Source organism: Spodoptera frugiperda, chromosome 10 (genome assembly GCF_023101765.2).
Source record: "Spodoptera frugiperda isolate SF20-4 chromosome 10, AGI-APGP_CSIRO_Sfru_2.0, whole genome shotgun sequence".
NCBI lineage: Eukaryota > Metazoa > Arthropoda > Insecta > Lepidoptera > Noctuidae > Spodoptera > Spodoptera frugiperda.
In genome coordinates, this window is record NC_064221.1 from 4,815,044 (window position 1) to 4,838,553 (window position 23,510).

The window sequence follows — 23,510 nt, forward strand, 5'->3', positions numbered from 1 at the left end:
TCAATAACCAGAGGCGGATTAAACCTAGAGAGCACCTAAACACATTATAGGCACGCCTAATTTTGGGTAGGGGCAGTTGAGCACGCGCTTCTCACGGCGCTTCTCTGTAACCTGGCATCCTAGGCAATTGCCTAGTTTGCCTTACATTGACAATACAAATTTGTCAATTTCCCTTTCTAGTGACGCAATAAAAGCTATGCATACATACCACGCTGGTATTCTTCGTTACAATAAAGTTGTATTGCATACCGCTGCCATATTGGCACTACGCCAGTAGCAAATCACTGAAGCGTACCTCTTGTATACATTATTATGTAACATATTATGAACGTTGTTGGTAATATCGCCAGCTGGTAGCTGCAATTTTCAATATGAACTTGGAAACTTCGAACAAAATTTAAAATTGGTACAGTAGTTTTTTTTTTAATGGGACAAGCCCGCCACAACTTCCCAAAACCGCTGCAACTCCTGTAAGCCAGGATCTACAGTATATACAACCATGAAAACACCGGAACACTGAAGTCCGGCGCGTCCCAGGGACATGAAAAACTGTCTTGGATCCCACAACGAAATAAATCAGAAGATATTATTAGAGAAGAAGAAAAGAAAACGATAGTTTCCACTTTCCAATTTAATGCAGGAGACATACAAAACGCATGCCAAACATAATTTGCATACAATCCAATAAATGATGGTCTGTTTTTAGTAGCACCCGTCCCTTTATAGAGTTCATCTCTCTAGTAATTACTGGTGGTGTAAACGTAAGAGGTGTTGGTGGTGTAAACGTAAGAGGTGTTGGTGGTGTAAACGTAAGAGGTGTTGGTGGTGTAAACGTAAGAGGTGTTGGTGGTGTAAACGTAAGAGGTGTTGGTGGTGTAAACGTAAGAGGTGTTGGTGGTGTAAACGTAAGAGGTGTTGGTGGTGTAAACGTAAGAGGTGTTGGTGGTGTAAACGTAAGAGGTGTTGGTGGTGTAAACGTAAGAGGTGTTGGTGGTGTAAACGTAAGAGGTGTTGGTGGTGTAAACGTAAGAGGTGTTGGTGGTGTAAACGTAAGAGGTGGGTAAACGTAACGGGTGTTGTAAACGTAAGAGCTGGCTAAAGGGGCTTCTCCACCAAAAATGTGTTATGCTATATTCCTGTAGATGCGTTTGGTTTTCACCAAACATATTCATTGGTACACGTAACTTAGTACTGGTAGAAACGAACTCAGTTTAGCTATGTTTTTTATATGGAAAGATGCGTGCTATGGATGTGGCCTCCTCGCAAAGTTACTTAGCTTAGTTTCAGTGGAAACGGTCACGTAGTTTCACAGCTTAGCTGTTATATCTTCGTAGCATAGCTGCAAAGCACATCTCTGGTGGAAAATCACCCTAAGAGATTGCATATTTGGTGGAGATCAGGCAGCAGTGCTCTCTGATAAATTCGAACCTATTGAATCAAGCCTGTCAAGTATTGATATAATGACAAACACTCTTATGTAGTGGATGTGTAAATGCACGTGAACAATTGAAATTACGATAAGTCATCTCGAAATTAATAAGTACGAAACTACTCAATGGTACAGCATAATATCAATATGTACAAAATTGCACATGTATGTGCATGTTCTCTTCGGACTGCTTAGCGGGTTACCGTGGCTCCGGCTCAGAATCTGGAGTATCATCAGAATCTCAAATCAGGAGTAGGAACGGGGTGGTTTTTAGTTAGTAAGAATTTGACACTTCCTCTCTTCGTCAAACAAGGCTTGAGAAGTCATTAGATGATTTTAGCCTCAAAACAAGATGCATGCATCAGCATTTTTCACTGTCTTGATCGTATCAATTAGCTAGATCAACTCCCGCAAAGTTAGGTAAGCTGAATGCAATCGTTTCACAAAACAAAAGTAATTAAAATTACGGGGTCTGAATTTGTGTCTGGTATAACGACAATAGGCTCATGTCATAAAGAGTGATGCTATGTTATTATTAGTAAACGGTGTTTCCCACCGCCAATTTTGCGATTGCATTCGCCTAATCGTATTATCCACATTATACAATTATCGACATCGATACTGTATCGCGGCATCCTTAAAAAAAAACACACAAACACTTTTGTAAGATATGACGCTTTTAATTATTACACATGAATGGACCGTGTACTGTCCAAAATTCTTTGAACAACAATACAAGTTGTTATCGCAAATGTAATTCAAACTAGAAACCTAAGTTTGTTTGTTAATCATCATTATCTTTTTAGGATTTTATATGGTTGGAAGTACGGAAAAGGAGACACGTAGTAAAGGCTTTAGGTTGCTAAACTCGATAGACACATAGGTACCACATAGTTGTGACAAGGCTCGAGACACAACTACTTAAACAATCCCGTAGGTCTTTACTGAAAACACTGGCGCAGTGGTTGCGAGCTGACAGAGGCGCCTTCCATGATAATGGCATTTTCTGAGTAAAATTCAATTTCAACCGGAATTTCAGCTAATGGCACTTCTGAAAAGCCGTTGGTCCTACCATTACTAGCCCTTAGTTCAGAGATCTTGGGCATTATAATATATCCTGCGTAGAGGAGTAGTCTAGTCAGACTTGCCACCACGATCGAAATCGAGAGAGAGATTTATACCTGACTGTGCCATCTATCTTCTGCATTATATTCTTCAAATAACTATGGATATTCTTGAACAGACACAGAGTTAACCAAAATTTAGGCTTTTTGAGTTTTTCTATCATAGACGATGCTGCAGTACTTTTCCTTTTCAAACTCAAATTAACCGCCGTACGCACAGTAATTTAACGATGACTTAACTCAGTCTTTAGCAAGTGTTTTCGGAACAAAATCGCCACTAAGTAATAGTTAAATAATCATTGCTTGTCTCCAAATGCGGCAGTTAAAGTTATTTTTCTCTGACAAGTGAAATCGAAGCGACGAAATTACCTTACATTATTAATATACCTGAGCATTACATAAAACAAAATGTAATTGCCCAGATATAGATAATACCATTATCCATTTAGCAATTTTGTAAAAACAGATATCAATTTTATTTATAAAAAGATCTAATGAGTCATATAGACCTTCTGTTTTCCTCAACTTTTATTAATAATAAACACATTTATTGATAGCACTTTGATAAGGAGTTTCTATGAAATTCAGTTTAGAGTTGTTTTTCATGAGTCAGTCGTGATAAGAATAATCTTATCACACGTCTTTGAGCTGTATATATACTATGTCTTGCAGATGTCAACATCATACACACATTCACTTCTGAGGAAGCAAAAGTGTGTTCTAACTTGGAATTGTCTAAAACAAAATCAATATGGTAAGTTTTACTGTTAGATTTCAACTTATTGTTTTGTTTATTGTTTAATAGTTTATCAAATATTATTCCTTCCTTTTAATTGAATATTGTTTTAATCATAACATTAGACTTCACTGTGTTTATTTACCGTATCGACCATTGTCCTGTTTGCTATTCTCTGGTTGTATTGTATTGGTCTATTATTATTTGCATACGAATAAGGTCTTTTCTAATACGCACTCGTTTCCCAAGATTTCCTCCATAAAACATTAATTTTAAAATTAAAACTGTTCTCTATAGTATACTTCTTATTTTTGCCAATTACAGATGAAGAGCTTGATTCTGGTTGCGGTGCTTGCCGCCTTAGCTGTCTTCAATGATGCAGCTACTCTTCAAAACGGTGCCTTCAGGGCTAACATGTACCAGGGAGGCATCAGGCCCGGAGACAGATTACTCCACAGGTATGTACCAGTTACAGTAAAAGACACTTTGTTATCTTTAAATTAGGATTCACTGTCGTTTGTTTGTCGCATTGACTTTTTGTCTGGAGAAAATTGCATTGCAAATTTCACGTCAATTACCTACTATTAAAACAAATAAATTTAGAACTAATATACTACATTGCCCAGCAATTCCATTAGACCAGGGCTTACGAATCTATGGATCGCGACCCTTTGGTCACAAGCGAATTTCTAGTGAGTCTTGTCTGTAAAAAGATGCACTAACCAATCATTCTATATAATTTTTCACATTGGTAACGATTTAATTCCCTGAAGATAGATCCTGAGTTTGAGACATTAATTTACAAAAGCCAGTTAACTTTGAAAACCACTGCATAAGACCATCATCAGCCACTGTTTATCCGTCATAATTATTTGCTCATAAAATTAAAGCACTATATTTGCTATAAAAAGCGTGAATCAGGGAAAACCCACAAAAAAAATTGTCGTCAAGACATTTGTATCCTCATACAACATTCAATTGGGAACAAGTGATACCGAGAACTATGCAGTGATAAGAACATCAAGAGACATGTTATCAATAGATAAGTTGACAAGTGGAAGCCCTATCGTGATAACTATCACTCATTGAAGATTAATCATGCACTCAAGACTCAAGTGTTTTGTAAACTCACGCTGTTGCAATAATGAAATTGCATTTATTTGCAATTAGTACTTACTTCACTGGTTTACAAATGAGCCCTTTTATTTTTATATCTGATTAAAGAAAGGCTTTGGAATGTTCTTTTTTCAATTCCATTTACTCCTTTGTTACATTTGTCAGTTTAAGCGCCTATTTCACCACCTTTATATAAGTACCTGATAAACTTATGTGACAGATAGTTCATACAAATTACGTTCTTAATTCAAATTTATCTTGGACACAGCGGCTATCCAGACATTGTGATACTGGCCTTAAATAAAATGCATTGGTTCTTGATTAGCATGTGTTGTGTTCCCTCTTTGAGTAAGCGTGGTGATTAATGCTCAAACCTTCTCTGTGTGAGAAGAGGCCTTTGGTCAGCAGTGGCCACTTCTAGGCTATTGATGATGATGATGACGTGTGATCATGGTCAAGTTCTTCATTCAAATTAGAAACTATACCTTTATTTAATGCAACGTCTTCGGGTGTATCTAAGTTCTCTTTCTCTTACATAAAGATTTAGGTGCTAGGGTACAAACTAATAGTGAAATTCTTTACGAAACATGGATCCTTCCAACTATTTCACAGCAGAATTTCATGTAAAATTTTCCTTTTTCCAGCAATTACTACTACAAAAATCCCATCACCAACGCTGTGCAGTACCAAGATATCACCTACCGTGGCAACGCCAGCACCAGGATCTCCTACATCCAAGCCACTGAGGTCGGCTACACACAGTGGGGTATCCCATCCCTCAGGGCTGGTGGAGTCAACTACAACTACGCTACCATCAGGCTGACTTCCCAAAGAGGCTACGGCTACTACTACCGTGTTGAGATCTGGGGTCGTTAAGACCAATAGCCACCGATAGACCGCCTTAAAGACCTAATGATATGAAATTAATTAGTATTAAAAACAATTGGTATTAATATTGTATTTAGGAATGTAAGTGAACCTTAAGAAAATTCTCATTGTAATAAAATTATTTATTGTTAATTTCATTTTTTGTGTTTTTCTTTCTTATGACTTGTTGTGCGTGATGAAAAATTTCGTATTGGGCATGGACTAAAGCATTATTTATTCTTAAGTTCTTTATTATAATATAACTTTGTTCGTAATTTCTTTGGGCTACAAAAGAATTTTCAAAGATTTGGTCGTCATTATCGGCTTAAAGACATACACTGCTGAAATACCTCCTCCTTTCTCTTTAGGCAAGATATTTTCTTTGGTTGACATGGGATCACGGTTAGGCCACCTAACCTTAGTAGAAGCTGCTGCTCACGTCATTTAAGTTATTTATTCATTCTGAAGTGTATTTTTAGCGCATGATTTATAATTAGTTCGATACTATTTTTGATTCCCTAAAGCGTTGAAATAGCCGAAAAAGGGCATACATAATATTTGATAGAGACCAGGAAACAGCGCTTTCTGATAGTCCTGAACAATTTTAAACTGCAATCTTCAACCCATTTGTAAAGCAGAGTTACGTTAAACAAAATGTAGAAGAAATTCATAGCTCAGTATTGGACGGTCACGGACAGTTGGCAATGAGGTGAAAGCAGTTATATTTCCAACTGACCCAAAACCAGGTACTAAAAATAGGTAAATCCACGAAAAGTTTTCAAAGAAAGCAATCAAATAAATTGAGCAAACTGAAGGCTGTGTGCGCTGGATATATTTTCCAGGTTTTCGTATCTAGCAAGTTAGTTTTTGGCAAGGCTCCAATGTCAACGGGTTAGGTAACCAGTACAGCGGAATGGTCACAACATGTCGCGTCCTTACGTAATTTTGGAAAACTAATAAATAAGTTGTCATGTTCTTTATTTTTATGAATCACTTCAACAGTCTATAAGTTGCCACTGATGACCAGAGGCCTCTTTTCGCACGGAGAAGGTTTGAGCTTTAATCACCACGCTTACTCAATGCGGGTTGGCGATTTCAAACTTGAAAATTATAGTATCACTAGCAATCCCGGCGAACTCCGTTTTCCTGCGTTTCTCTTGAATTTTTCCTGAATTTTCCAAAAAATGCAAAACTGTGGAAATCGGTGCATGCATTCTGGAGTTATAGCGTCAGGAAGATAAAACCCGACATATTTTTATATAATAGTTAAGCCCAGGTTTTATCACGACGTTTTCTTTCACCGTTTGACAGTGGTGTTAAAATAATGAGAAGCGGTCTTAAGCATCCGAGGCAACACGAATTTCATGTTCTTATTTTTTTTTAATAGGTTATTAAGTGTTATTAAGTGGCGACAGAGTGTCTATTGTGAGAGAGTAGATGTCGTGATGGCTGGGTTTAAGACGCCTGCTTCTCATGCATGAGGGTGCGGGTTTGAAACTTACCTACGGCCAGTATCATTGTGACTTTTTCTGACTTATACAGACTTTCTCTTTTTTTTCTTTTTACATTTAATGGGTCGAAGTTTGGAAGCTATCTCGCCTGATGGTAAGTGATGATGCAGCCTACGATGGAGCACGTCTGCTCATAAGCAACCTATTCCAGACACAGACTACGGCAAGACTTTCTAAGATCATTTAGACACCAATGACGAACGGTGAAGGTTTGTACTTGCTTCATGACTCCAAAGTAATAGAGGATGAGTCTATTGCCATGTGTACTTATTTGTTTTTTTTTTCTGAATATAAAAAGTCACGCAAGTCACAACCGAGACGACATAACAGACAAATTAATATTAAGAAAATGTTTGGTTATTATATTATATATATTTTGTTTTACTGTAACAAACTCGCCACATACCCCAGCCACTGTAATGAAGGCGACAGTTCTTTTTGTTCACAGATGGCACTAATGTAGTGTTAAGTCTGTTTGCCAAATCGCTGTAGCTATCAAATACTGACAATTTAATAGTTGGACTCTAATAAACGCTCCATTGGATAAATACAAAAAGACATCATACGATACTAGCCTTTTTTTTGAGGGGGAATATCATAAAATGACTTCTCCCGCTTTGGGCGAGGCGGGAGGGAGTGTCAGACTCTTACTGACTAAAAACCACCCTGTTCTTACTCCTGCCTTTCGAGCCGGAGCCATGTGATATCAGCCTAGGTTTTCAATTTATTTTGTGTAAAGATATGTTGTAACTTAGAATAGAAAAATCACAGCCTATATTTTTGATCGAAACACATTCATACATTGAATTAGGATACGCGTATAATGATAGATTAGCGACATCTATGTCGTCAACGTGAAACTACGTTGATATGTAATTTGTTAATGAATTATTGATTTATTGTAGATATAATTGATAATAATTTTGTTTTGTTTTGTAAAACACAACACTACCTCCCATTAAAGCAGATAACTTTTAAAGCTCCTTATAATCAATACCAAATACATTATACTATCCAGATTATAAATAAATGCTCAATCATTATATTCTGTCATCATAATCTAATCTTATCAATATAAGATTATAATATTTAATAAATAATGGCGTACGTATTACATGTAGTATTGTGATAAAAATTTTGAACGTAAGAAGGTGTGAAGAAGTGAAATCTTTAAAAAAATAAATGTAAATGGTAAATAAATGTGAGTGAAATCTTACAAAAATAATAAAATTTATTTGGGTGCTTTTCTATCAGAGATGTGCTATGCTACGTTACTGTGGATACGTTTGGCTTCCATCAATCAGGGCGCTTGTCCACCAAAGATGTGGTATATAGCTATGCTACAAACATGTAATAGTTAAGCTGTGAAACCGTCTCTACTGATACTACGCTGTGCGAGAAAGATACGCAGCTGGAGTATGCGATGTATCGATAGTATGGAAGCCATCCGTAACACACATTCGTAGCACACATCCTTACCACGTATCCATAGGACACATCCATATCATCTTTCCATATAAGAAGATAGCTTAGCTCCGTCCGTTTCCAATGAATATGATTGGTGGAAGTCAAACGCATCCACAGCAATGCAGTATAGCACATCTTTGGTGGAAAAGCAACCTCAATCAGGATGCTTTTCCACCCTCAATATATAAACAATTATTATATATTATTATTATACATCTTATCTCATAAATGGTATCTATTTTCTGTATCTTATTTGTGACGATGATAGTTATCAAAACAATTATGACGCAGTTCTGTATATTATCATTTACGAACATTATATAATATTAATCTAATAGTCAAATAGGATTAATTTAAAACTGTATATCGCTATAATCTTATCAAATAAACAAAATAAATAGTGGTACACATATCGCACATAATCCAGTTAGTGATTAAATGTAAGTGAGGACTGACTTTTGGTATAAAAACAGCTTGATTGCCATCGTAAGTACGTTCGATATTTTTTTTTCATATTTTGTACGAGATTTTTCGTTTGTTTGAACGCGCTAATCTGAAGAACTACTAGTTCGAATTGAGTATTTCTTTGTGCGTTGGATAGTCCATTTTTCGAGGAAGGCTATATGCTGTTAAATATTACGATATGACCAATAGGAGTAGAGCAATGGATGAAAAATATTATAAATACGAAATTTATATATATTTGTCTCTTCTTTACGCCACATCAATTGAACCGATAGGAATAATTCTTTTAATGTTCGGTAGTACATTTGTTAAGGAAAGTTATAAGCTATAAAACATCACACTAAATCTAATAGGAGCTGCGCAGAGCGATAAAAATCGCGCGGATGTAGCTAGTATTAAATAGAGGACATCATATATTATTATAGTAATTTTAGACTACTTCTGAATGCTTTCTCTCAGTAGTAGTAAGAGAGTGTAACTCATGGTTGTTGCAGATGAAGAGCTTCATCATCATCGCGGTGCTGTCAGCACTCGCAGCCTGTCATGGCGCCGCTGTTCCCCCGAGCGAGGCGGACATGTTCTCGTCTTTCATTCAAGAGCAGATGTATCCAAACTCCACCGTGGAGTACAATGAGGAAGACCAGAACATCACGTTTTCCAAAGGAGAAGTTGGAGAAGACCAAATACTGTTACTTACGTAAGTCTATTAGTTCAAATGTCGGTACTTATGTTCTTTAGGGCCTATGTTTGCATACATTGCACACCACGTTTTTTAAACGCGCCATCGACGCGTCTGTATCGCTACACACGCGCGTTTGCATTACGTCTGTTTCGCTACACAAGCGCGTCAGGTGTGCAAAGGTCTACAGGCTGCGTCTAACTTGCGTGCGTTTCGCGTCTGTATCGCTAGAAACACGCGTCGACGGCGCGTTTAAAACCGTGGTGTGCATAGGCCTATAACCCGTGGGTTTAGTGACAGTATTTTTTTTTATAATAACTATCGTGAGGCATACTAAATTTACTAAAAATCACGGTTTACTCACGTAAATTAATGGAGAAAATCTCTCATAGTTTCGAGTCACAATCGACAAAACATAAACCGCTTCTTAACTAGCTCAATCAAATAATATTAAAATTTTAATTTACTTTCAGACGTGAAATCCACGTGCCAGCTGAACCTGGAAAAACACAGTATGCTAACCTGATACATCGTAGTCCAGCTAATATACGGATAACGCGAGTTCGGTGGCGTTATGGAAAGTTGGAAAAACCAGCTGATATGGGTATTGAAGGAATGGAAACCCGCGTCGTCCACATAAGTTACACGTCATTTGAAGGCGATGGTATCCACGTCTTTCTTGAAGTGTTCGGTCGAATTGTGGAGAACTGAGTACATCACTAGGCTGTGATTGTCCTCTACTGGACGTACCTCTCCAATAGCACGCCATTGAGCTTGGTCTTCAGCTCTTCTCATACAACCACTGTCAGCCACATTGCGGATATCTTTTTTTTTTATAAACGAGCAGACGTATCACCTGATGGTAAGCAATCGCCGCCGCCCATGGACAATTGAAACACCAGAGGCGTTACAAGTGCGTTGCCGGCTTTTTTGGGAGTTAGGAATTTAAGGGTTGTTGTTGGGGAATCGGGGATTGGGAAGATTGGAAAGGGGGGAATTGAGTGTGGGATTTTTACTTCACTAAACCACCCCTGTGTCCACCCTCAGTCTGTAAGGGGCACCGGGTCCTCTAATAGAATTGCTTTGGAGCCCCCATCGTTACTCCACCTAGCTGGAGACATAATGCTATGAAAATGCTGTCTGACTAGAAATTCATGTCAAGAAGAAATCGAAAGAAATTTATCAGAAAACAACATAAAAGTGTTCAAATAAAAGTTATCGATGAAAATATCTGTGTTTTATTTATTTTAGACAATGTCTTGTGATTGTACCTGGTCGTATAAGCCGATTTCAATAGTGACTACGTAAATATTTGGATATAGCTGTTATTATCAAAACAATTGGCTCATTTATGTTCGTCTTATCAAATATATTGATTAAAGAAGGAAAGTCGTGATAGATTTGAAGTAATGTAATCATGATCACTAGATACTACTATAGACATGACACTAGAGGATTGAAAAATCTGCTGTTTAAAGGTAAGGGTCAACATGTCCGCATCGTACGCATTCCGTATGACGCCATCAGTAATACCTACATGCGATGCGTAGCGTGCTTTACATTATCTATATATCAATACGTGATGCAAAAACTTTGGACTCCTTTTTACGAAAATTGCGCGGATGTAGGAGCATAAAATTTGGTACACTTATAGTTTATGTGTAGGAGAAGTGCAGTACGCTAATATTTTTCAAAAATAATGCTTATAAAGTACATTAAATCAATAAATAAAACATTACACACACTACCATGCATAGTATCTGATCGTATTTGACAAAACGTCAAAATCGACAGACATTGCGATGATATTCTCACGTCTCATATGAATAGAGTTTTCCTGTTCATGATGCGCCGGAATATATTAATTTGAATTTTACAAAACTAATTCCTTAAAAAAAAAATTATCCTTGAACGTATGTTAAGTGGTATTGTAAATTAAATCGTATATGGTCGAATTTCGACCACTAGGCGACCACTAGTATTATTAGCGTACGCGGCTTCGCATGTGCTTTTTTAGCTCTTTGACTGCCACTTCAATAAAGCCTACAAATTCTATCTTTAATACAAACAACTACAAAACTGTTTTTTGTATGTTTCTTATGTATTGTAAAATAGTTATATTTTTGTGGAAATTTGCCGACGAAAGCGTCGTGAAGACGTTCTGATTTGTCGAGTATAGCCTACCCTGGTGGTCAAAGGTTTAAAGAATAAAACAAATTACGCACGACTATTTTCAAAAAGTCCACATACCAATTTTAAATTTGGAAAATTGTGATATGCTCCATATAATCTTCCATCCCCTACTTCCTTACGGAAACGGGGGGTTAGAATGAAACAAAAAGTTGCCTATGTCACTCTCCATCTTCAAATATTTTCACTTACAAAACAATATAGCTATATACAAACTTATAACAAAGTTACGACATGAAAAGCTACAGGAAGGAGTAATGCCTAAAATTGTTGTTTCTTCATGCTCGCTTCTCATATATGAGAGTACTTGTACTTATTATTCTGTGGTGCTGGTTCGAAACCTAGCAACAACAAGTACCAATGTGACTTTTCCAAGTTACAATAGTACTTTCTAAGATTATGTCGACACCGACAAACGGTAAAGGGAAACGTGAGGAAATCTGCTTGTAATTATAAACTGCACGGTTGGTGTGTTGGCTGGGCAACTGGCTGCCTCGCAACGTGTAGCGGGTTCGATTCCCGCCCAGAGCAACACTTTGTGTGATCCACAATTTGTTGTTTCGTGTCTGGGTGTTATATGTATGTGAATTTGTATGTTTGTAAACGCACCCACGACACAGGAGACAATATTGTAATGTGGGGCAAAGATTTCAAAAATAATATAAGTAGGTAATTGTAAGTTTGAATTCGCCAATCTGCATTGAGCAAGCGTGGTAATAAATGCTCAAACCTTCTCCGTGTGAGAAGAGGAGCTTTTGGTCAGCAGTGGCCACATATAGGCTGCTGGTATGATATTAATGTGTGATGTGAAACATTTTCTTTATTTCATGTTACAAGGAAATTGTTGTACAACAAAATTAAAGCCAAACAACATTGATAAGACCACAATCAATATCAATTATTTGATTGATTTAAAATGACTTAGCATAAACACTGTATTGTCTTATTTTTAATATTTTTTTCCTGTTTGTCGTTATCACTAAGGAAACTTAGTTCCAGTGCATTTTATATTTTAGTCATAGCTATTATTATTATTTAGTTTATATGCATTAAGTTAAGATTTATATTACAACGAAAATATATAAAACAAATTCAGACGTATTGACCACCCTGTTCCTACTCCTGCTTTTCGAGTCAGAGCCCCGGTAAACCCGCTAGGCAGTCCGTACTTTGCAGCTCCGGAACAGGCATTAGCCCTACTGGGCCCTATCTGTGGCGATCTGATGGCTCTTTGAGGCGCACGTGGAACGCGACGCCCTTCTCGCACGGGTCCGGCGGCAAGCTACCCTTGCTCGCCGTCCGCAGACAACGGCTACCCTTAGAGCTAACATTACTCATCACCAAAAAATCTAACTTTTTCCGAAAGCGTCACCCATAAATTAACATTATTTTTTCCTCATTTGTTTTTGAAACAACGAGATAAGATACCACCCACAAGAGTGATGACATTTTTTCAATGCGGATATAAGACACGAAGTATTTATTTATCTGGGTTTTTTTGATATAAAAATGGACAATCACCAATTAATTCATCATTAACAAAATCAAAACTACACGGATTACTTGTAATCTTATCTTTTAAATTGTAATATACAACATATAAATACAAGACAACAATTGTCCTATCGATTAGCGACAAGAAATGAGCCACAAAGAGTGTAAATAAAAAAAAGGTAAGTTTTCTAATTTGAACTTTTAAATTCAAGTGGACATTTTAATTTTGACTGGATCTTGACTACCTGCCACACTCAGAGACATTTAATGATTACTTAAACTATTCCTTAGTAACGATTTTGTATTGAAAACGTTTACTAAGGACTGGGTTAAGCAACTATTAAATGACTCTGAGTATGTTAGCGGTAAGAGATGTAAGCAGTAATCTAGTAAATTTTAAAACTAAAAATATATTAAACAGTTTAGAATGAAACACAAAAGGATCTTATTTCGGTAGTGTCAAAGTCAAAGTCAACAGTAAAATAAAATAGTTTGTGTTTTTCGGTATATGATGGAGGGTAAATAGAAAAACACATTCACGTACTTGGCGTAAAAATCAAGTCATCATGGGACTCGCTTCCGAAATCGGAATTGATCTGCAGTGCAAACAATTAGTCTTCGAAGTTTTGAGTCCCATTTTGCTTCGATAATTTTATTTGTAAACTAATTCAAGTGTGTTTTCTTTCAAAATACAGTGAAACTTAGTTAGTGGGACCGGTAAGTGAAAAATCTCCACAAATGGAGATCCCTACCCATTGGCACTGAATTACCTCTATTAGTGGGACAAACAACCCATTTATCTGCACACAGATACACACAGATTTTACAGACAGCAAGTGAATTTTAATGCATAAACCTCAGTAACTAAGACAACATCGTTTTGTTTGTTGATTTACTTATTCTTATTCATTTATAATGTGCACATAACACATTGTTTTATTTAAGAATCACACCTCTTTATGTGAAATAACCCGTATGTTCACCTCCATTAATGGAATTCTCTGTAAAATGAGACAAATGTTTATTTATAGGTTATCTGAGACACTGGGTTAGTGGACTACCTCTATAAGTGATACCAATTTGAAGGTCCCTTGATGTCTCACTTAATGAGGTTTCACTATATATATTTCGTTCATACGAGGGTTCGATGTCGAATTGGTGGAACAGAATCGCACTACAACATTCGATTTGTGTTGTGATTAGGAAAATCTTGTCAGTCTTATTGTTAAGAGACAGTGTGACAGAAAAACATATGGTGGTTTCAGATGTGGAGCTTCATCATCATCACAGTGGTGTCAGCACTCGCAGCCTATAGGTAATCGTGCCCCTATCCTGTCGACCGAAGAGGAGATCTTTCGAAAACTTGGTGGAAGGTATACTATTCTTGAAGACTATGCTGACGACTTGGCATCTAGGAAAACCATCATTAGCTTTGTAAGTATGTTATTATATTCAGTTTCTCAATAATGTTAGTAATTGAGCAGCCATAATGTGTGAATGATGTAGAGACATCTGTTACCGCATACTATACATTATAGTTTTAGCAGCAAACCAACAGATGGCGTGCTTAATATAATCTGTCATTGTGCATATTGTTTGTGAATAGCGCCATCTAGTGTGCGCAAAATTATTTGAAATGCTTATGTATTACTTTTGGCACGAGTGTAGATGTTTAGTTCGGAAAAGATGATATTCCGATCAGGCTTACTGATCGTCGTATTGTTCGAATTTATGTGTTAAGCGCCACCTGTTAGTTTTTGCTCTTACTACCTTTACATGTACATGGCTGACTCAATACATCTTTACCGCTTAGTTAAAATCAAAGTCAAATCATTTATTCCAATTAAACCAAAATAGGTACTATTGAAATGTCAACAAATAAAGAAATAAGTAATAGTCTGTCAGTCAGTGAAGTTTAATGCTCTTAATAGCTTTCTTCTCACGATAGACACTGTTAAATGTCTCGGTTTCTAGAATCAGGGCTATGATTGAAAATTGAATGACATTTAAGTCCCAGTCTATCGAAAGATTAGAAAACTTAATATAGCAAGATTTACCAACTTTGAAATGCAATTTGATTTCTGACACGTCAGTAAAAATGTTTTAAAACATAAAAAAAATATTTTCAGGAGGAATATTATGGTGTAGTCTGCGACATAGTCTCATGACACAATGGATGGCGCATCGTTTTCTTCCAACCACCTGACGGCGTTTTTACCAGGGTTGCAAGAATTAAGTCTGATGATGTCGAAGGCCACACAAGGATATGCAACAATGAAGCCGAAGTAGAGCGTCTTGAGGTGAGAAAATTATCTAATGTTTTCTTCTGACTTGGGGACTGCTTTTCGAGCCGGAGCCCCAGTAACCTGCTAGGTAGTCCGCAGCTTTTATGAAGTCGATTACAAAGGCCTGTATACATTACTATCCATCAACATTATGCATAAGGGTAGATCAAATTGTAAAACAACAGTCAGCCAAGTTATTTGGTACGTAGATAAGAAGCTCTTAAAGAGAAATGGCAGTTCAGCTGATCAATACAAACGATAATAAGCCATGATGACAACATGGTACGAAGATACATCGGTAGATGGCGGTATACACAACATTCGATTTCAACAATATACGACTCACGAGTTAAGAGGGAGAGAAAACCCTAAAATACAACCGCCAGGCATGACGACCTCGCCTGGTTGGATGATCCTTCCTTTTACGACCTTGGGGAACTTTATACTCCAGGGTCTGCGATGCCTTGCTTGGTTTAAGTCAAACAGTTTAGTATAATAATAGCTATTAAAGCTAATAATATAAAAAGCAGGATATGCCCTTTACCGTAAACGTGTTTGTTGTTTCACAGTTATATTATTAAGTCGCAACTGATTGATAATATTCAAAATGACTAAATCAAGGATATAAGTACTAATAAAATTTAAAGGAGGAGGAGTTGGAGAAATCTCGGTTTTGATTTTCGGATCGAAAAATTCTTGGGTTTAATAATAAAATGCGGTAAGAGTGCTAGGGTCCCTTCAGCACCCAGCGTATCATGTTCCACACTGGAGCGGTCCCAATACCGAGCCCTGTGGAACACCATATGACATTGCGCGTCGATGTGCCTCCGTCGCGCATTTATTGGCAGGCACTCGTTGATATTTCAGTACTTTAATATAAATCCAAGATAGTGTATTGAAGATTTTAAAAACTTAATTACACACACACATTTATATTTTATACATAGTAAGTTAAGTAAAAGCCTGTAAAAATCTACATCAATTCTAAAATATCCTTTGAATTTGGCTCAGTTTTATCGATAATTCTGTATAGCAACTTAGGAAATTAATTACATTTTTATATATATTTATTTATTTAATTTATGTATTTGGCGGAATATTATTATTATTAATTACATTAACTCTAAAGGAGTTAAATAGAGAAGGAAGTATTTGGCGGAATCCCATTTTTTTTTTTCAAATATTGTATGGATAGTCAATTAAGAAATGCCGACCTCATTTAGATTTTTTTACAATAATTTTGGCGTGTACAGGTGCTATTTTGTAGCCACTTTACAAAATAAATTAATTTCATTTCATTCATATAAATCTCTAGAAGCTACTTTCAGCTGAACGGAAATTTTGGTTGGGAAAACTGCCCAAAACGTCAAAGCTGAATTAAGTATTCAGGAGCATAAGGACTATTTATAGAAGAAGAGAGCATTCAGAGGAATCTGAGTGATCCTCAAAAATCCTTAAATCCCTCAGCCCTAAAAGGCCAGCAAGGCATTTGCAACGCCTCTTGGGTTTCGGGTTTCCATGGGCGGCGCCGACCAGCTTATACCATAAAAAGCCACTTAATCTGCGCGCGAAAGGAAGAGACGTGGCTGTATGTCTATCATATCTATTATTAATTTAATAAAATGTGCTGCATTTTCCTTCTAACTTTGAATCGTCTAATAAACAATGTTCTTTTTCTAGAAGTAACTCGTATGTTGATACGTAAGGATTCCATACAGCACCACTGGATTCTAGTTTGCTACGTACATACGTGCTATATAATAATTTAATACTATGCTGGCAGTGAAAGTCACGGGCGTTACGGAGAACAAACCCGTTCCATCAGACCACCACAGATGGGGCCCAGTAAGGCTGATGCCTGATCTGGAGCTGCGGACTACCTAGCGGGTTTACCGGGGCTCCGAGTCGAAAAGCAGGAGTAGGAACGGGGTGGTTTTTAGTCAGTAAGAGTCTGACACTCCCTCTCGCTTGGCCCAAGGCGGGAGAAGTCATTGGATGATTTCCCCCCTTCAAAAAAAAAGCCTACGGAAAGAATCCTTCGCCACTGCCAATATAATGATGATCATGGAATGTTAAGCTTTGATCGAATGTAACACGAATGTCTTTAATGTTAAAGGCTCTTTAGATAACAGTGCAAATTGTATTATAATCTCCTAATGCAATCAGCTGCTAATGCAAAAATTTGATAATGAAGAAACTGCCACAGACACCGCAGACATTATGATAAAGACCAAAAATTTTCTAATCTTATCTTTTCTATATAAACCAGCCAAATCTAGTAAAATTTAATGGCACAACTTAAGTGATTTTAGTTATTTTATGCATATAGGGTGACTGGTAATCAGTAAAGGATATTTAAACACGTGATTGTACTCATAATCATGAAATTACAAACAACTTTTCCGACTGATAATGCGAAAGCACGCGCGTGCGAAATTCTGTTGCTTTGTTATTGTGATAATAATAAAACTAATGAGTATATACAAAAGTTTCTTTGGGAAAGTTGTTTGTAATCATGAGTACAATCACGTGTTTAAATATCGTTCACTAATTACCAGTCACCCTATATACTTGTACTCACACTGCAATTTTAACAGGTATAGATTTGTGATATATGCTAAACCTAGATTTACGTACATTAGTTGTAAATTATTTTTCTTTGGTGTAAATATAAATTGTACAATATATAAATAAATAAATAATAATTGATTTTTTATCGGTCGGAGGACTCCTTTCCTTTATTCTCTGTTTCCTAAAATTGCAACTACAACTGGGTTAATTGTTTAACTGCCAAAACACAAAACAGCACTTTATTTCTATATTATTTGCTGTAGGTATAGGTATCGAAATTATTTACATTACAAATCTTTATAATTATCAATAATCTAAATGGGACATTTTACTTACTAATGTGATAATGAAGAAAGTGTCTTATACTATCATATAAATCTGATGATTTTAATGATTGTGATAACTATCATTAAAACTCATTATGATTATCTTTTTATCTTTTCTATTTAAGCCAGAGCCAAATGTGGTATGCATTATTGACACGACTGAAGCGACAGTGAGCTGCGACTACCAGAAGATACAAGATTATTCCAAGAGTAAGTAAAAATTCAAGTAATTATTTTTTTCTTTAAATTACCATTTTATATACAATTTGATAGGGGTGGGACTTCTAACCCGTTAAGGCTGAGTACTACATCTAATTTTATCGACAAAAAAAATAATATGGGGGGTTGAACCCCCAATTGAAAATATTGAAAAATAGCGAAAATAATTCAGAAATGTTTTTTTTTCTCACCAAAACATTATCAAACATATGAAAAAAGTAATGAATTAGTTAGCTAAGGTTATTAGCTACCGTTTGTCGTTTTTTTTTGTTTCTACGACGCATACAACCTTTGATATCACATAAAGTAAAAAAAATATTAAAATAGCCATAACTTTTAGGGGAGCTACGTGATTCGACTCCTTCGACCCCCGACTTTTGTCCTTAAAATTAAATGTAGAACGCAGCCTTAACGGGTTAGAAGTCTCGCCCCTATCACATTGTATATTATGAAGAATGACGTTGATTTGACTTTCGGAGGCGTTGAAAGTTTTGACAAAAAATATCACGTTTTTGAGTTAGCGCTGAAAATATGTATGTTCTATAATATAAAAATAAATCAGGTTTTCCTTTCTGACGCTATAATTCTAGAACTCACGAACCGCTTTCCACGGTTTTGCATTCATTGAAAAGATCTCGGGCTCCGTGAGGACCAAAGAATATTCAGGAGAAATATGCAGGTAAACAGGGAATCTTTGGTGGCAAAACGGAGTTCGCCGGGTTCGTTAGTAAAACTTTAATGTTAATGATCACTTGCACGTGGTTGTTGCAGATGAAGAGCTTCATCATCATCGCGGTGCTGTCAGCACTCGCAGCCTGTCATGGCGCCGCTGTTCCCCCGAGCGAGGCGGACATGTTCTCGTCTTTCATTCAAGAGCAGATGTTAAATGGTTTCACCGTGGTGCACAGTGAAGAAGACGCGGCTCTGAACAGAGTTACGCTGAGCAAAGGAGAAACCAGAGACGATCATGTACTTTTACATGAGTGAGTATTAAAAAATTGTTGAGTGGATTTTATATTTTTAATTTTGCAAACTATATAGAATAGAATCAGGCGTTACTTTGCAGAAATCCATGCTACACTAACAATACAATAGATTTTTAGTTTTTATTTCGCTTATACATAGGTCGAGTGGTATAAAACTAAAATAAAACTAAAAATATATTGTATTGTTAGTGTTGCAAACTACATCACGGTGCCCAATGATAGTGACCACTACTTTAGGGTAGGTCATCGCTAACAGGGTCATGTGGAAGTTTGAAGTAGGTCTTAAATTATACCCCAACATTTTAAGATAATGTTACTTTGGAGGTTTTTGCACAGCACTGCAGGGCAAATTTTTCCCTACATATCATCTACTCTTCTGTGGCTAATCCTTGTAGTTGGTATTAAATTCATCTAGTCATCTAGCCATCTCTTTGGCGTACCGTGACTTCTGTAGACATTGAGTGAGCTTCACTCAGCAAGGAGTTTCGCCCACCGCTTATCCGACATACGGCAGACATGACGATTGCAGTGTTCGGAATTAATATTGTGACTTTATTTTCAGGGAATCATGCTTCGTGCCAGCTATACCGAATCAGAGTGTGAACTGCGAAGTGGTATATGAGGGTGAACCCAATGTTAGAATTAGGAGGGTCACCGTTACCTCTATACGGCCATCACCTGCCTACATCTATATTAGTGGGTTTTCGACTAATGTTGGTCTTGTAAGACTAGAGTCACAAATAGGTGGGCCACTTCAATCGGTTGTCAGATTATTTGGTGAACTGTAAGTACCAACTTTAATCCCACTCCATTTGCATTCTACTGCGTGAATAATGGTATCTGGAAAATAAATATTATTGGCAAAAAGGGTTGTTTTTTATTTGTATTTGTTGGATCATCATGATAATGTCAACCATAAGAGGTCCACTGCTGAATATAGGCCTTCCTTAGTGACTGCCACATCGTCCAGTTGAAAGCAACCGGCAGCGGTTACCCCTTCGGAGCTGCGGACTAATTAGCGAGTTCACCGGGGCTCCGGCTCGAAAAGCAGGGAAAGGAACGGGGAGAAAAAAAAACGACACCTCTCAAGCCAAAATCCATCAAGCTGTTTAGGCTGCAGAACGTGCCAAACAATTATACAAACATACAGACATACATACTCTGGAAAAACATAACCCTCCTTCTGACGCAGTTGGGTAAAAAGATTAAAGCTTAAATTAATTAAACGGGTAGACACAGTGTAATCTGGATCCAGATTTATTCAATCAAAATATTTATCATAATCATATCATAATCAATATTTCCAACACGTATACGTGCTGGAAATTTTCACACTTATCAATATCTGTTTGGTCAGGTTGTTTTTTTAAAGTCATTGGTCAGGTTGTCCAATTTGATTATGAGGAAACTAACAACACTGCCTGATAAGGAGGAATCTTGTAATGATTGTGTTATCATTAAGATTAATAGATTTGCCTTTTAATCTTTTCTATATAAGTCGGTGCTAGTTCTGATATAAAATAGTTACAAGATTTGTGCGACGGTGAGCTGCGACGTCCAGAGAAGACAAGATTTTTCTAATTGTAAGTATACATTTAAGTATTTTTATTTTTTTATTTCACTTTGTTAAACAATATGTACTGTACAATTTGTACAAAAATATGGCGATGTCGAGTCAACGCGGAACGTAATTATCATTAGAATATAAAACGGGATATTTACCATGTTTATTCGTTTTTACAGCCGAAATATTGGAAACTCATAAATACGAACAAACATGGTATCTAAATATCCCGTTTTAACTAGTGACCATGTCAGTTTAAAAATTTTAATCGCGGAACGTGACCATACAGCATAAAAACTATAATTTTAATGATGATTTGCACGTGGTTGTTGCAGATGAAGAGCTTCATCATCATCGCGGTGCTGTCAGCACTCGCAGCCTGTCATGGCGCCGCTGTTCCCCCGAGCGAGGCGGACATGTTCTCGTCTTTCATTCAAGAGCAGATGTTAAACGGTTTCACCGTGGTGCACAGTGAAGAAGACGCGGCTCTGAACAGAGTTACGCTGAGCAAAGGAGAAACCAGAGACGATGATGTACTTTTCTTTGAGTGAGTATTCAATAAGTTTATGAGTGGTATTTTTATTTTATTTCTTGAAAACTAAATCACAGTGCTCTCTGCGCATAGACTTCTGCGGTCTATTCTTGTTGTTGGTGTCAAATTAATCTAGCTCTCTCTTTCTGGGTATACCGCGACGTCTAAAGACGTTGAGTGAGCTCCACTCAGTAGTCAGTTTCGCCCACCACTTATCTGAGATGACAACTACAGTGTTGAAATTAACATTGTGACTATATTTTCAGACGATTATGCTACGTGCCAGCTGTACCGAACGACGTTGTGCGCTGCGACGTAGTGTACTATGGTGAACCCAACGTCAGAATCAGTCGTGTTTCCATTTCCTTTAGCTGGCCACCAGCAGCTAATACTTCTATCACTGGATTATCGACGAATGTTGTTCGTGTAAGATTTGTGTCACAGCGTGATGAGCATTTACACCTAACTGTCCGAATGTTTGGTAAAATAACTGAAGACAACAATGAGTCGTAAGCTTTAAGATGATTATTGTTCTGCATGAATAAAGTAAATGCTATTGGTACGATTTTTTTTTATTTCTTGGTATTATACTGAGTCTTAAAAGAGTAATGTAGTTACATTTGATGTTAATTAATAGATAAACACTGTATACTTGTTGTTACTTACTTAACCTAATCATATTATTCTGTGTTTGATTATCTGGACTTTAGAAGAGGCCTCTAAGCTTGTTTCGGCATTTCTTCTCAGAGTAGACCGATATAGATTGTCATGTAAAACTGTTATCTTGTGACCTATTTGCAAAAATAAATATCATTTATCGTTTACGACCTTTTTTTTGAGGGGTGAAAATCATCCAATGACTTCTCACGCTTTGGGTTAGGCGGGAGGGAGTGTCAGACTCTTACAGTCTAAAAACCACCCCGTTCCTACTCCTGCTTTTCGAGCCGGAGCCCCGGTAAACCCGCTAGGTAGTCCGCAGCTCCAGAATATTGCTGGACATAGTAACATCATATCTTCCGCGTTGCTGTTCGTGGTGACGCAAATGTTATCTACGTTACAACGGACTGTTGTAGAGCTTATCAATTAGCTGATTATGATAGTACAGATTTAAAAGTGTATAATTATTATCGGAGTATGTGTTTCCCCAACAGATTTGTTGTTGGTTGTTTAGAAAAGATATATCTGCATATTGATTTTTAAAGTTAGTTACTACCTATATAGTCTTTCACATAAAAATTCAGCAATCGCTTTAGCACTAAAGACGTCAAGGTGTTCTAAAATTTTCTGCCACGGCTTTAATTGGAAGTAGTGTTGTGTTTGAAGATTACAATAGTGAAGACATTTCGTAGCCCGGACCAGTTAATTCAATTTGAGAACAAAAATAATTTAAATACACATTGACTCTACTGCATTGCATTAAAGTGGTTCACAATAATATGCACGATGCGTCGTTTTCAATCGCAATTATGGATAAAATGACAAAAACGTGAAAGAGATAGCTCTTTTATAACAAACTTAGATTTTATTGTATGAATAAAAGAAAAATACTGGTAATCAATAATGCGCAACATTTTCTTTTTTTTACGTGAAATAAGTTACACTAATCTAGTATTTTTTTAAGTCATATCATAATAACATAATCAGGTTTAATAGGCTGTTGAATTTGCAGTTGTAAAAAAATCACAAATACATACTCCTCATTAGTGATAATGGATATTAGTATTATATAAGTTATCACTATTTATCGAGATATCATATATCACTAACGCTCCTGTTTTTAGTTTCAAGGGGGAAAGAAAAGACAGGGTGCCGTTTTTACTTAAAAAGGAACTTTAAGTAAAGGCATAACAAGGTATAAAATTCAATAGAATCGCCTTTAAGTTAATCTGTATAATGAATATTAAATTTTCGTACAAACAGATAATATGATAGTGTACACAAATTAAAAA

The 23,510-nt window shown here is 36.7% G+C and overlaps 3 protein-coding genes across 8 annotated transcripts; all 3 read left to right on the top strand.

Moving 5' to 3' along the window:
- The first annotated feature begins 3,146 nt into the window (after positions 1-3,146).
- LOC118277177 (uncharacterized) lies at positions 3,147-5,430 on the top strand. Its single transcript, XM_035595890.2, has 3 exons — positions 3,147-3,307; positions 3,614-3,747; positions 5,050-5,430. The coding sequence occupies exons 1-3, from the start codon at positions 3,305-3,307 to the stop codon at positions 5,279-5,281; spliced, it is 369 nt and encodes a 122-aa protein (XP_035451783.1). The 5' UTR covers positions 3,147-3,304; the 3' UTR covers positions 5,282-5,430.
- Positions 5,431-7,906: 2,476 nt separating this feature from the next.
- Positions 7,907-10,622, top strand: LOC118277146 (uncharacterized). Of its 3 annotated transcripts, none has more exons than XM_035595851.2 (3): positions 7,907-7,974; positions 9,210-9,412; positions 9,868-10,622. In XM_035595851.2, the coding sequence occupies exons 1-3, from the start codon at positions 7,972-7,974 to the stop codon at positions 10,103-10,105; spliced, it is 444 nt and encodes a 147-aa protein (XP_035451744.2). In that variant the 5' UTR covers positions 7,907-7,971; the 3' UTR covers positions 10,106-10,622. The 3 variants fall into 3 exon arrangements, with proteins under 3 accessions (XP_035451744.2, XP_035451746.2, XP_035451747.2); XM_035595853.2 differs by lacking the exon at positions 7,907-7,974 and adding an exon at positions 8,584-8,736; XM_035595854.2 differs by lacking the exon at positions 7,907-7,974 and adding an exon at positions 8,685-8,740.
- On the top strand, positions 7,912-22,123 carry LOC118277158 (uncharacterized). Of its 4 annotated transcripts, none has more exons than XM_050696357.1 (3): positions 7,912-7,984; positions 21,365-21,576; positions 21,828-22,123. In XM_050696357.1, exons 2-3 carry the CDS (start codon positions 21,365-21,367, stop codon positions 22,072-22,074), a joined length of 459 nt encoding a protein of 152 aa, XP_050552314.1. In that variant the 5' UTR covers positions 7,912-7,984; the 3' UTR covers positions 22,075-22,123. The 4 variants fall into 4 exon arrangements, with proteins under 4 accessions (XP_050552314.1, XP_050552313.1, XP_050552315.1 ...); XM_050696356.1 differs by lacking the exon at positions 7,912-7,984 and adding an exon at positions 18,367-18,470; XM_050696358.1 differs by lacking the exons at positions 7,912-7,984; positions 21,365-21,576; positions 21,828-22,123 and adding exons at positions 18,386-18,470; positions 19,251-19,462; positions 20,028-20,332.
- Positions 22,124-23,510: the final 1,387 nt, after the last annotated feature.